This window comes from Python bivittatus, unplaced genomic scaffold, assembly GCF_059951505.1.
Source record: "Python bivittatus isolate LINGU-HERP-01145 unplaced genomic scaffold, Pbiv_v1 ctg000480_np1212, whole genome shotgun sequence".
NCBI lineage: Eukaryota > Metazoa > Chordata > Lepidosauria > Squamata > Pythonidae > Python > Python bivittatus.
This window is the reverse complement of record NW_028277075.1, coordinates 62,601,056-62,616,487: the sequence shown is the minus strand read 5'-3', so window position 1 is coordinate 62,616,487 and position 15,432 is coordinate 62,601,056. Positions and strand designations below refer to the sequence as shown.

The window sequence follows — 15,432 nt, the reverse complement described above, 5'->3', positions numbered from 1 at the left end:
ATCGTTAACAATACGGACACAGTGTCTCAACCAATCACACTGACCTTCTCCTGTCCACGTTCTCTCAGCATGATCACCTCATGCTGCTTTCATGAGCATGAACTAGCTGGTACAGGTGTCCTTCCTTTGCAACGCTTGGAAAATATCAGCAGTTAACCACAGTGTCTACAAAGGCAACATCTATAGCTAACCACAATACATAAGCCGAAGGCATAAACTGTCGGTTTTGCCTGTACGCAACTTGGTTTTGCTCACTAGCTCTTTCTTTATAAAATGGCATTGCTATTGCTTACTATATTCCTTTAGCTTTTCTACCAGCCTTTGATGCTGTTCTAGACATTTTTAAAGGCAAATAAAATCTTCCAACAGTTCTAAACATGATGGAAGGAGAAAAAAATTGCCTGTAAGCACTGCAATCACAAACCTATCTGAAAATTTGAGGGAAGGTTAACAAAATTGTGGGGATTAATTATACAGGGAGAATCTTGTTTATTAATATTAACTTTAAAAAATTATACAGGGAATTCTCTTCTTTTTTTTTAAATAAAGGGTCACTCTGTCGTGCATGGTGAAAGCAGACTTTCAGTTACTCATTTTGCATTGATCTTATAGGCATTCTTCCACAAGTGTTGTACTTATGATATTTGTACAGCTTTTTAAAATTGCTATTTATTGTTGGTCGCACAGTCAGCCAGATGCTTAGACTGGATTTGAAATTTTTATCTACCTATCAAGTCCTTCCCAAGGACCTGGGATAGGCAGATGTTGTTTGATGGTGTTAAAGGTATAGTCGCAGGATATCAGCTGTTCCAAGTAAAGCTGCCTTTTGCAATTGACTGATGGTGATTTCGTCAATGCCGATGGTGTTCAAGTGGTGCTCCAGATGTTTTGGGATTGCATCTAAGATGCCTATAACTATTAGTACTATCTTGCTTTCTTTTGCCATAGTAATTATACTTCTATTTGCAGGTCTTTATATTTTGTGATTTTCTCCAGTTCTTTCTCTTCTATTCTGCTGTCTCCAGGTATTGCAATGTCTACTATCCAGACTTTTTTGTCTTTCTTATCAACAATTGTTAAGTCTGGGGTGTTGTGTGGCAGGTGCCTGTCTGTTTGAATTCTAAAGTCCCAGAGCACTTTGTTGTTGTTGTTGTTGTTGTTTAGTCGTTAAGTCGTGTCCGACTCTTCGTGACCCCATGAACCATATTGCACCAGGCCTTCCTGTCCGTCACTGCCCCCCTGAGTTTGCTCAGTTTCATGCTCATTGCTTCAGTGATGCTATCTAACCATCTCATCCTCTGCCGTCCTCTTCTCCTTTTGCCTTCAATCTTTCCCAGCATCAGAGTCTTCTCCAAAGAGATCTCTCTTCGCATTAGGTGACCAAAGTATCTGAGCTTGAGCTTCATTATCGATCCTTCCAATGAGCAATCAGGGTTGATTTCCTTTAAGATTGACTGGTTTGACCTCCTAGCAGTCCAGGGGACTCTCAAGAGTCTTCTCCAGCATCACAGTTCAAAGGCATCAATTCTTCGGCGCTCAGCCTTCTTTATGGTCCAGCTCTCACAGCCATACATTACTACTGGAAAAACCATAGCTTTGACTATGCGGATCTTTGTTGGCAAGGTGACGTCTCTGCTTTTTAATATGCTATCTAGGCTTGCCATAGCTTTCCTCCCAAGGAGCAAGCGTCTTTTAATTTCATGGCTGCAGTCTCCATCTGCGGTGATCTTGGAGCCCAAATAAATGAAGTCTGTTACTGCTTCCATTTCTACCCCTTCTATTTGCCAGGAATTGATGGGTTCAGATGCCATGATCTTGGTTTTTTTAATGTTGAGTTTCAAGCCAGCTTTTGCACTCTCCTCTTTCACCCTCATCAAGAGGCTCTTTAGTTCTTCTTCACTTTCTGCCATTAGGGTGGTATCGTCTGCATATCTGAGGTTGTTGATGATTCTCCCTGCAATCTTAATTCCGGCTTGTGATTCTTCCAGCCTGGCATTTCTCATGATGTACTCTGCATATAGGTTAAATAAGCAGGGTGACAGTATACAGCCTTGTCGTACACCTTTCCCTATTTTGAACCAATCGGTTGTTCCATGACTGGTTCTAACTGTTGCTTCTTGGCCCGCATACAGATTTCTCAGGAGACAGGTAAGGTGGTCTGGTACTCCCATTTCTTTAAGAATTTCCCACAGTTTGTTGTGATCCACACAAAGGCTTTTGCATAGTCAATGAAGCAGAAGTAGATATTTTTCTGGAATTCTCGTGCTTTCTCCATGATCCAGCGAATGTTGGCGATTTGATCTCTAGTTCCTCTGCCTCTTCGAAACCCAGCTTGTACATCCGGTAGTTCTCAGTTCATGTATTGCTGAAGCCTGGCTTGTAGGATTTTGAGCATAACCTTGCTAGCATGTGAAATGAGTGCAATTGTGCAATAGTTTGAGCATTCTTTGGCATTGCCCTTCTTTGGAATTGGAACATAAACTGACCTTTTCCAATCCCGTGGCCACTGTTGCGTTTTCCAAACTTGCTGGCATATTGAGTGCAGCACTCTAGCTTCTTCATTTTCTATTACTTTGTTTTGTGGTCCCACCAGTTCTTGCTTGCAGGCAAATGGTATTTCTTGCAGATATTCCAATGCACCATTGTTGCTACTTTGTCATGCTGTTGTTTGTAGTCAGTCTGTGTGACCTTCTTGCAGCAGTTAACTAGGTGGTCCACTGTTTCCTCAGCTTCTTTGCAAAGGCAGCATTTGCTGTCTGCTGCTGTCTTCTCAGTTCTGGCTTTGTATGCATTTGTTCTTAAGTCTTGGTCTTGTGCAGCCAGAATTAGCCCCTTTGTCTCTTTCTTCAACTTTCCTGTTCTTAGCCATTGCCAGGTCTTGTTGTTGTCTGCTTTGCCTGCTAGTTTTTTAGTGTACTGGCCATGTAATACTTTGCCTTGCCATGTCTTTTTTCTTTTCTTCATCTGGTCTTTCTTGTAGGCCAGTTTGGTCTCTTCAGTATTCAGTAAGCCTTCATGGTGTACTAGCTTCAGTGCATCTTCTTCACTGTCCTTCAAATATTCTTCCAATGCCCTTTTTTCTTCTTCAACTGTCTGGTGTACTTGCAACTTTTTTGTCAGCCTGAAGGATGCCCAGGTATTTATAATGGTTTTCTTAATCCAGACTCTTGATGTTATTTCCATTGGGCATCTTGATTCTTTCAGTTTTCACTAATTTTCCCCTATTGATGGTAAGGATGGTACATTTGTCCAATCCAAACACATTACAATATCTTGGCTGTGTATTCGGATGGTGTTGAGCAGCAATTCCATTTCAGATGGTGTTTTTCTGTATGGCTTCAGATTGTCCATGTAAAGGAGGTGGGATAACCTGGCAGATGTTTTTGATGTTTAATAGCCATGGCCTGACTTGTTCAGTATTGTTGACAGAGGAATCAATGCAATGACAAACAGTAGTCGTGACAGTGAAAGAGTACTCTCTTGATATTAACCTCTCCCAGTCTATCACCATTGACCAGCAGCTGTGTCTTCCATTGTGCCATTGATCTTTGCACAAAGCTCCTGATGTTTCTACTGACTCCTGTTATTTCTAGGCACTTGAGTATCCAGTCATATGGCAGGGAGTTGAATGCCTTCTTGTAATCAATCCAAGCTACATTCCTTGGTCTTCCTTCTTTTACAGTTTTCCAAAATCTTCTTGTCAGTTGGAGCTGATCTTTTGTCCTTCTGTTGTTTGGGTGGTTTCCTTTCTGCTCAGATGGAAAGAGCTTGTTTTCAGCTAGATGCTGTTGGACTGCATCATCAGTTAGCAATCTGAAAGTCGCTGGTAAGCAGGTAATTGGCCTGTAGTTGCCTGGTGCTGCTCCTTTTGTTGGATCTTTCATTATCTGGTAACAACATACTACAAGTCTTCAATTTCACTTCCTTGCAGTATGTTGTTAAACTGCTTGACAATGAATGGGTGCAGACCAGTCAGATTTTTCAACCAAAAACCCGAAGTTCATCTTCACCTGGTGCTGACCAATTCTTGATTTTCCTTGCCCTTTTCTCCACCATTTCTGCTGTTATTACAAGTGTGTTTTTTTTTCCATTTCAGCCTCTTATCTATCTCCTTTATCCAAGCTCAATTCTTGTTGTATTTTGTTGGGTTATCCCATAGCTGCACCCAGAACTGCACTGTTTCTTCTTTGTCAGGTGTTGACTAGTTCATTGCAGTCTCTCCATTGATGGATTGGTAGAAACATTTCTGATTCAACTGAAACTGGAGGTTCTGCCTATAGTGTGCAATTCAAGCTTCATAGCTGCTCATCTTCTTGGCTATGGCTGTTATTTGCTGCTTTATTATTTCCAGTGCTTCTTTGGTCTTCCTTGTTTCTAGATGATATTTCTTGATCAGGTATTCTTTGGTCGTCTTCTTCTTCAGCTTCTTGTCTTTCATCTGCTCTACCTTGCTTGCATCTGATCTTAGTATGCTGATCTTATTTTCCAGCCTGATCTTCCATTTTAGTGGTGCACTATTTGGCTTTTTTTTCTTCTTTGTTGATTTTGCATTCAAGCTATTCAGTTATAACTGCAGCCATGCTGTACATTAGATGGTTTGTTTCTTGCAGTGAGCTGGTGCTTATATTTGATATTACAGTATTGGCATCTTTTAATATTTGTAACAAGCTTCAATCCAGGCAACCTTATTCTGTTATTTTTGTGCTGTTCTAAATGCTCAGTTATTCTTTGTTTCAATTCCTCTTGTTTTTTAGTTAGAGGGCTTTGTAGGTAGAGGAGAGGGTGCCTGGTTTGGGCATGAAAATGATTCAATAGCTGTGCTGACTTCCTCTACTGCCAACTCCCCCTGGTTTGCCTCTACAGTCTGAGCTACTTCTGACAAGACTTTGATTTCTTTGCCCTGGGTAGACCTTTGCAGTTCTTCCAATTCTACTTTTGTGAATACTTTATTTTGTGTTATAAACTGACATTGATCTACTAGCCTCTATTGTATCATTTCTGATTTGGGATTTTGTTATTTCCAGAACTAATGCATTCTTTTCAGATATCCTGTTCTCTTTGGACTTGATTTGTGACAGCAGATCATTATTTCTTGGTTTTCAGTCTTTGTATATTTGCAATGGTTAGACAACTTTTCTTCCAGTAATTCTGTAGCTGCTGGGCCTGGTTGCTCAGCCAACAGTCCTGAGTCCTGTAGCCCACTTGTCACCAGAAGTCCAGGAACTAGAACACCTAGCGTGATCCTTGCTGACCTGGTCGATGACCAGTCCGGTATGGGTTTCTGTAAATTATGTCTTACCGTATTGTTTACGGGAGAGACACTCTTTGTCTGGCTCTTCCAATGAGACTTGTCCAGTATGGTTGAACCTCTGGCATAGCTCTCATCTTCCTCAGAGCACGCAAGCCCCATAACTACATGAAGATAGTGCCTCACTGGGGGATTATTATTATTATTGTTATTATTAAATTTGTATGCCACCCAACTTTTAACAACTCTGGACAGCTACACAAAAACTCTTAGTGAGCTCACTTAGGGGTTCAGTGGGCACTGTTTTCAATAGGATCATGCTAGAGTAGTTCCTGACTATTATAGTATATTGAAAAAAAGTCAATACTGAATTCAATCCAGAGAATCTGTTAAGTGCTTCCTCAGTCTACATAAGTAGGATTCATTAAGTTTTGGAAGGCTTACACTTCCCATAAAATGGAGGAACACAACTTGTTCTTGGTTAAAGACTGTACTTGGCCTTTGAGCACATGCCGGTGGCCACACTCCAAAAAGCAGTAGGAGAAGCCAAGACAAATCTAAATTTGTCATACACACATATCCATCATGTTCTTCATGCCCTTTCAGAGTAAGCAGTATTATGCAAAGGACAGAAAAAGAGTAAGAAACAGCAGGCAAAAGAAATTAAAGGGAGGAACTATGGGAAAATAAGATATCTAACAAAAACTAGTTTAAACACAACCATTCACTGTATCTGTTCTTTCTATCCTTTCAAACTATTGTTGCTTCCACCACCAATTAGAGCATCCCCTTTCCTTCTTTAACTTCCTCAGTTCTCACTTTTTGAGCCTAGTCACATCTCTAATCAGGGAGGGAGGGAGGGAGGGAGGGAGGGAGGGAGGGAGGGAAGGAAGGAAGGAAGGAAGGAAGGAAGGAAGGAAGGAAGGAAGGAAGGAAGGAAGGAAGGAAGGAAGGAAGGAAGGAAGGAAGGAAGGAAGGAAGGAAGGAAGGAAAAGTAAATGTGGCTTCAGGTCACAAGAAACTTATCCCTACCTACTTTAAGGTCATGTTTAAAAGAAACAGAACAGAACACGTCTTTATTCAAAGAAGCTGATTTTGCAAGATAGATCTTTCTCAGTAGTAAACCTCTAGTTTTAGAACACATTCCCAATGGAAATTCTCCGGGCACCAACATAGTTTTCTTTTGATCATAAGGATGAGTCCCCCTTTTTATTACTTTTTCTTCCAGAACTTTTGCATCTTGGTTATCTTGAACAAAATTGAATGTTCGAGTTTTCACTTCTTTCTTTTTTGTGTTGAGCTATAGGTACTTAATTCTTCCTCCCCACCCATTTGTTTGGCTGTCTTTGCACTGTATTTTTCTCTTGTTGGCTTTGTTTTTCTTATTGCATACCTATGATGTTGGTTTTAATGTCTCTAATTTCATGCCAGTTGCCCTGATACAGAAAATTCTATGAAAAAATGCCAGGTTAGCAAGAGCATTAGCTGGATTCAGAGTTCATGGTTTTTCTAATTCTATATCAGTCTGCTGTCTTTAATAGTCAGTTGCTCAGTTGTATAGATTTACTTCTCAGTTCATCAGACTGTGATTAAAGCATTAGTGGTTCATTCTTATATAAGTGTACCAATCAATGTATATTCATCCTCAGTTGCTCCAGTTATATAACAATGAAAGAAGCAATGCAGAATTAATTTAGAGCACCTTATTCAGCAGAGAAGATTGCCAAAGGTATAGTATTATATTACTGATTCTGTTAGTAATTCTGGTGTCTATGTTACAAGAGGCTTGCTCTCTGTTGTGGAATTAGGAATCTTTTATGTGTAACCAGAACAAGATCAGCAATCTCAGGAGACAACCAGTATATTTTAAACATTTTATTTTAGCAATATAAGCATCTCATATTCACTCACCTTCATTCAGATTATACATAGCAAGCACTCCTTCTTGTCATTGGCCAGGCAACAGAAGGGTGTCAGGAAGAAGTTTTTGAGATGAACCTTGATGGAGTGGAAGGTGGGGCTTTGAACTTCTCTTCCTCCCCCACCCCCAGATCTCTCTTAAATGCAGTGTTAAATTACCTCAGCTTTATTGATATAGAGGTGAATGGAGATGGCCTTCAAGAAAATATATGGGAGCCATTAAGAAAAACGAATTTAGCCAAGGAAAACAGGAAGGCATGAGAAAGAAACTCAAGATTGCCCAGCCTTGACCCTCTTTGGTATAAGAGGGAGGGAAAGAGAAACACTCTCAGGCTTTCAAGAAGCTATCATTTATATCAATAAAATGGGGTTCTAGTATTTCTTGTGGTGTTTGTTTCCTGATCTGGTCTACCTCAAAGGGTTGACAATTGATGGTTATTTAAATGTCCTAATCATTTATCAAGGTCTGACAGATGTTCATCTGGCTGTTCCATGGCTCTTCCATGAATATAGGAATTGCAAGAATCTCATCAGAGAAATCGTCTCAAAAATTCTCCATCCCTTCATATCTTTCCTTGGAATTTCTTGTTTGTTGACGTAGCCTTGCACATGCATTCCTTTCAAATTCCATCTCCGGTGCAACTTATTGCACTTATAACTTCATTATCTGCCTATTAACTTATTCTGTAATATCTACCATTCACGCTTTGGTTGCAATACGAAGAAAACTCAGTGTAATGAAGTGAATAGTGTTTGCTCAAAATAATGAGCTCACAAAGAATTCATAAAATTTCAGAATACAACCTTGCTTAACAAGCTATCGTATCTTAGGACTTATCTGCACATCATGTAGTGTTTGAGATTCACTATTCTAGGGACTGGTTTGTGTGTGATCCATTAAAGAATGTTAAATTTCTGAGGATTCTGATGTTTAATCTGTAGTTGGCTTGTTGATTTGTATATAAGCTCAGCAAGCCTTAGACTTGCACGCACTTTCTTTGCATGGGAGAAAAGACAATTTGAGGCTTCTCGTTATGGTTTATAATAAACTGCATTTTAAAATATTCTCTGACAATAAGAAATGAAAGGTAGACAATTCAGAATTTGTTCAAAATGCAGAATTTCAAACCTTAATCCGTCCCAGTATGGCCTCAGACTGTTCTCCGTTGAATGGTGCTTTAAATTCTGTTAAGGTATGACTGAATATCTAGGGGGACTATGAGGCTAGCAGTTCACGAACTATTTATACTTTGGATCATTATGTAAAACAAAGTCTGTGCTCTAATTCTTTGGATTTCTGGATGCATTATGGTTATTGAAAGAACATTTACCATGAGAATCATAATTACTTCTGTAAATATGATACAATTATTGTAGTTGTATATTATTGCTATTCTCTAGATCTGTATATATATGCTTTATTGCTAATTAATGATACCATTTCATGCAATTTATGGGCTGTAGTCCCTGAAACCTTATGCCATATATATTTGTGCCAAGGTGCTTTAAGACTCTGTTCTTGTTTTTTTATGTGTCTAAATCTTATATGCATTTGAATGAAAATTAGCATAATTTTAATAGCAAATAAGCAGATATCATTAATTTTATTGTCAACTGGTCACATTTTCTGAATATTAGGTCTGTTTTATTTTCTGCATTATTTTCTACTACTTTATTACTAAATTAGTGAAATATGGTTTTTGTTTTTTTTTTAATCTGCGCTCAGTCGTTACCAACTCTGCAGTGACTGCTTGGATGAGTCCTTGCAGTTTTCAAGGCAAGGTGTTTCGGGAGTGGTTTGCCAGAGCCTCCTTCCTAGAGCAGAGCCCATCTGGTGAGCGCAGGAGGCAGGGTTTCGGTTGCTTTGCGCCCTTTTTGGGCGCGCACGTTTTTTTGCGCTTACCGGCAACTGCTCCCGACTCCTTTTTGCAAGGCGCCACCAGCATTTTCCCTCCCACCGGAGTGAGAGTCCCCATTTATCTACTCACATGAGTTTTCGAACTGTTGGGTTGACAGGAACTGGGGAGGAAACAGGAGCTCACCCTGCTAACGCGAAGGCTGGACTCGAACCGCTGAAGCGTCGACCGTTTCTGGCCGGCAACTTTCAGCGTCATTAAGCCGCTGCACCACCACGTCCCCGAAAGATGGTATACAGAACATTGCAATGTACTCTAAGACATAGATTTTAATCACTTGTATTTTTCTTTTCTCTTCTAGGTGGAACGGGAAATAGCCATCTTGAAGTTGATAGAACATCCCCACGTTTTAAAGCTGCATGATGTTTATGAAAATAAAAAATATTTGTAGGTATTATTCATTGACATGGTATGAGAAAGAATAAAGAGTAATATATTGTGGGGGGAGAGCACTGAATATGTTAGTGCATGGAGTAGGTCAATCAAATCATCAGAACCATGCTGGTGTATCACTCAGTGAACCCATGGAAGTCTTAAAATTTGAAACTTGGTCACCCAAGTTCAAATCTGTCAGTTTCCACGAGTGATAAATTAATAGAACTCTTATTGTTCTTTATATTTCTCTAAAGCAGACTACCCTAGTTTGGTAGCTTTCAGATGGAACTTAAAATATAGCTAGGAAGGCATCAAGCTGGGAAGATCTGCTCTGGAATTTGAAAGGGATTATGTTTCTCAAAGTTAAAAAAGTATTGATAATCCAAGGCCAGTTGAAACATTTAAGACCTTTTGTTGTTCCTTCCCCTACAATGTTGATTGATCGATTGATTGATTTATCTGGCTCTGCAGGACTAATGAATATATCCATTGTCATTTTTGTAGGGTAATTTGGATTCGGGACAGAGTTTTCTCAAGTTTACTAGCAAGAAACTTGCAAGAATTGCAACTATTGCCAGATATATAAAATATATTAAGACTCCTTATTATGTTTTGTTTCCATTTTTTACAATATCTTTTATAAAAAGGTGAAATGGGAAGGATAGAAACAAAATTATAATTAAAGATAAAACACAATTAAAACGCAAGTATAAAAACCACCAGTAAAAACAAATAAATACAATAACTTTAAAATACAATATTTTTTTATGGGAATGTAGATATTTTTTAAGCTATTTCATCAGTTGAGATGAGTTGTACTGTTAATAAAAACAAATTAACAGTACAACTCATCTCAACCAATGAAGTTGCTTGAAGAATATCTGCATTCTCATCAAAAAAAATATAAAGCTACAGCAAGTTTGAAGGCTTACCAGGCAAAATATCTTAAAGCCTCAAGAGGCTTCTAAGGGGGAATATGGCTTTTCAGATAGCCTAGGTGCAAGACATAGGTTATAATCAACATACAGGTAGTCCTCGATTTATGACCACAATTTGGACAGGAACTTCTGTCGCTAAGCAGTGTGGTTGTTAAGTGAGTCACACCCAATTTTACAATCTTTTTTGCCACAGTCGTTAAGCAAATACCACGGCCATTAAGCGAATCTCACAGTTATTAAGCAAATCTGGCTTCCCTCATTGACTTTGCTTGTCAGAAGCTCCCTGGGAAGGTCACAAATGATGATCATGTGACCCTGGGATGTTGCAACCATTGTAAATGCATGACAGTTGCCAAGTGCCTGAATTTTGATCAAGTGACTGTGGGGACACTGCGATGGTCATAAGTGCAAGGACCGGCCGTAAGTCACTTTTTTCAGTGCTGTTGTAACTTTGAATGGTCTTAAACAAAAGGTTGTAAGTCGAGGACTACCTGTATTTAATTGCCTACCCCCCAATAGACTAATTGGCAATGGAGTTATTTTAACAAGAGATTTACATATTCCCTGCAATCATTCCCAGTCAGTGGTCTAACTTCAGTATTCTGAACTCACTGAAATTTCTAAATCCTATTCAAAATCAGTTCCTCCCTATAATGGATGTTATAGTAATCCAGAGATATAGTTAAGGTATGTGCCATAATGACTGGAACTGTCAATTCCAGGAAGAGGTGTAGCTGATGCACTAGCTATGGTTGTGACTTCTAGCCACCCCCAAAACTAGGAATGGAGTTCAAGATTGATTTTCATACTGGACCAGGATTCTTAATTGTTCATGTTTTAAGATTTATTAATATCACATTAGCTTTATTGGTCTTATTGATGTTTTAGTATATTATAGTTTGTTTATTATTATATGTTTGTTTATTTAGCAGCACTGGCAGGCTTTTTGTCATAAAAAATATAGACCCTGAAAGTAAATACATTAAGGAGTACACTCAAACTATGAATTGAGTCTTCAAGAGGAATGGAATTCTATCATTAGTTGTATTCCCATTCTCATCTGCCTTTCAACCTTGGAAGACCTCTGCTTTCTCTGGATGAAGCTTTAAGCTAACTTTGTCTCATAAATCTCATCACCTACTGATTTGGAACATGCACAATTTTCTTGTATGCAAAATACAAAAAATGCTAAAGTTTCCAACATTATCATAAGCAAACAAGTAAGCATGATTCAAATTTAGCCTGTGCTGGAGGTAGTCTTTTTAATATCACATCTCCATGAAGATATGATTGCTAAACCAAGGGGAGAATGTGGAATGGAAGTAATAATCACATATGAACTGTATAACTAGAGCAATCAATTCTTATCAAACAAAATTGATCCATAAATTCAAGAATTCTGTAGAAGATGAAACAGTTCTCTGTCTTTCTCTCTCTCTCGTGAGAAAGTCTTTTCAGCCATGAGCTGCGATACCACCAAACAAAACAAAAACAAAAACATTCTCAGCCTGTATATAGACACACATGACTGATATGCCTGTTGCTGGGTTGTTAAGTGTAGCTATCAGCAATGTACAATAGCTCATTACAATTATGACTCTATTATGTTTGCTGTACAGTAAAAAATTGTATAATCTGGAGATAACTGAAAGCTGGAGAGAGAGTAGGTGGTCACCCAGTAAAAACATTTCTAATGTCAGAATAAGGAACTAAAATATACAGGTATATTCCCTCCTAATCCATTGACCTGGCCTAGAAAGTCTGTGAAGCTATACTATCATTATATATTACCACCAAGTTACTTTCTAAATTGGACCGATAATTTTGTTATACAATATAGTTTTCAATTGTATGTATTTGTATTTTTTATTTGGGAGGTTTTTCAGGTATTGAGAAAATTGCAAATAGTGAACTGTGCTAGTTACAGTGAATTGAAATGTTGTTTTGACATTTGTATTGTGCCTTTCCTAATACAGAATGCTGCATTAAAAGGTCAACATTAGTCATGTCTACTCAAAATTAGAGAGCCAGTTTGGTGTAGTGGTTAAGGCACCAGCCTAGAAACCAGGAGACTGTGAGTTCTAGTCCCACCTTAGGCATGAAGCCAGCTGGGTGACTTAGGGTCAGTCACTCTCTCTCAGCCCTAGGAAGGAGGCTATGGCAAACCACTTGCAAAATCTTGCCAACAAAACTGCAGGGACTTCTCCAGGTAGTCACCAGAAGCCAAAACTGACTCAAAGGCATTCCTGCTGCCCAAAATTCAGAACTGAGTTCTTTGAGATGTACAGATATCCATATACAGACTGATAGCCTTATGGTGCTTCAGAGAAAGGCTCCTAGCAATCAAAATAGCACAGTTGGAGGGAAGGGGTCCCGTTTCTTCTTTCTTAATGGTTTTTGTTTGTTTGTTTACGGAAAGAAAAACGAGAGAAGAAGCAGTAGGAAAAAAACAATTTCCAAATGGAAGACAAGGTTTATCGACTTTATAGAGTTCTGGGACTAAAGCAAGGTGATAGCATCATAAATGTCTAATCTGAAATCGAATTAGTCGGATTGTGCAAAGCATTTGCAAGAGAAGGGCCATTCCTTAAAACAAAGTAACTGTCTCCCTTGGAAATTTGGCACAGCTGCTTTGAAGACTTTCCCTGGCTGTTTGCACATACGTATGCGTGCACAGATCACCTGCACTTCTCTGGGGTCTGCCAGCAAAGGAAGCGGATGTATAGCCACACAGAAAGGTCCTAAAGCAGTCTTAAAACCTTCCATTAAATAGAGCTGCTTTACTGCTTTGAGGAGACATGCTTCCCTCACACCAATATGCTTTGCAACGTGTCTTTTTCAAATGTTTAATAATTAGCCTTACAGTCACAGTGACCCTATAAAGTAGATTATGCTGTATCATAGCAACTGAGCACAGATTGGAATCTAGATTTCTCATATCCATGTACAACACAGCAGCTACAGAGCCATCCTGGCAATGTTAGATAGTGCTTCCGACTAATTGGGCTTTACTTTACAAAGATTGATGCCACAATGAATGCGCTTATTATTAAGGTACCCCCATATTTTCTGGTGTTTTTTTCCACAGTCACAAAACAGACTAGATTGACACTATGTATAGTGCCCTATTTGGGATTTATCATCATATATGACATTTGTCTCCCACTGATTAGATTTAAGGGATAGGAGATTTTCTTCATACTGATTAGTGCAACACAGAATATCTTTTAATCCCCGACAGAAATCATAGTGAGAGATGAGAAAAGAAACAAAGTCCATAGATGATCAAATTATGTTTGAAAAATGCATTGTGGGCAAACTATCAATCACTGTTGAAAATATTAGACCTGATAGCACTGCGTAAGAGTTGTGTAAATCTAAGGATTTGGAGTGCTGAAGTCTCAGCTTATCTCTTTGTAAGATGGGATAATAAAATGTTTATCAGACAGCTATATCCCAGAATTTTAAGATGAAGGACATTTGTTGTCAAAGTAAAAAAATATTGCTGCTTCATTGATGATGGTAATTTAAAGAAAATTATACAGATTTTATAATAAAGGCTATTGCTTGTTATTAAAACAAGCTGGAATGGTTGGTGGAAATCTAATAAATCAATGAGTTTTGGATAATACAGTAATGGAGTATGACTGTGGAGGGGTGAAAGGCTCAGTGTCAGTAATTTCATACCTTGTAAAGTTCAGGTTTAAGAGGGGGATGATGATGTTACTAGCAAATATAACACAGCACAATCTTCTCCCCTTTACAAATTAGTCTCAGGTTAGTCAATCACCTTTCCATCAAACATCATGTCTTAATTGCAGTGCTGGTGGCACGGTTTCTTAGGCGTATTATGAATTATGGTTGATATTTCAGATGCCAAAGACTACATTGCAGCACAGGGAGTATTTCTTCGATAAATGTTAATTTCACAAATCATGTTTGACTTTTGGATTATTATTTAATTTGTGACAAGGAGCTTTGGTTGAGTAGATTCCTAATGTAGCCATGAATCAAATCCTTTTTCCACAGTTAATTTAAGAGTGAAAATGCATCTGGAGGAAAAAAAAATTAAAAAAATTGCTGCCTAGCTTAGCTAATGTAATACCATTCTACTTTTCTTTCCATTCCATTCCAACATTTATGGAGGAGAAATTGACTAATAGGAGATCTAAGCATGCAACAGAATCCAGTTTTTAAGTTTGCTGACTCAGACGGCAACTGCAGTTAAATGCTTTTTCCAATTAATTGTCTTTATATAGAAAACAAATGTACCAGGGAAAAGAGCTCTACTAGTCCCTTCTGTAATATGTCAGTTCTATCTGCATTTTTTTTTCTTAATCTATAATGTCCAGGAAAAATTCAGTATATAATTCTGCTGCGTGCATCTATCATCTCTAAGAAAACAGTTTTTCCAGCATGCATATTGAATGCATTAAATTAGGTGGCTGCTGAATAATGACTGCATCCATACATAATGCTAATAACCATGGCTTATTGAACAAACCATAATGCCTTAGTTTGTATATAATGCAAAACCATAATGGGTTGAATTTAACTATATTATTGGTTAGAGCAATGCAGAAACTCTGAGGAGTAGGCTAAATTTGTTGGCAGAACTGCAGCAAAAAGCTAGCTCCTTTGTGTGAGAGGCCACATAAATGAAAACCACAGCTTCATTAGGATGTTTTGTAAACACCTCTACGAAGTAAAGAGTTATTAATTCTAATTTTTCAAGAAGCTCCTAAGTATAAGAAAACAAACATTTAGTTCTTACATAGAAGCAGATTGTAACTGCTACTGAAAAACAGTCTTATTTGATAAGGATATACACTTTAGTAGTACTGCTTCGATTCAAGAATATCATGACTTGAAATAATTGTACTAAGTATCCCCTTGCAAGAACGAATAAAGAAATGTTGTACACAATCATTCGAAAGTAAGCTTATATGGGTGATCAGTCAAGCATACAAATTTCTGCATGAACAAAATTCTGATTTGACGCAGGGCACCATTCTTCTTCTATGAAGGAAACTAA

General features: G+C 38.3%; 1 protein-coding gene across 1 annotated transcript in view; it reads left to right on the top strand.

Annotated features, from left to right (window-relative positions):
• BRSK2 (BR serine/threonine kinase 2) overlaps positions 1-15,432 on the top strand; it is a 437,463-nt gene that overhangs the window by 274,084 nt on the left and 147,947 nt on the right. Inside the window, exon 3 of the mRNA XM_088145138.1 lies at positions 9,386-9,471. Within this exon, the coding sequence (XP_088001264.1) occupies positions 9,386-9,471 (86 nt within the window). The remainder of the gene's footprint in view (positions 1-9,385; positions 9,472-15,432) is intronic.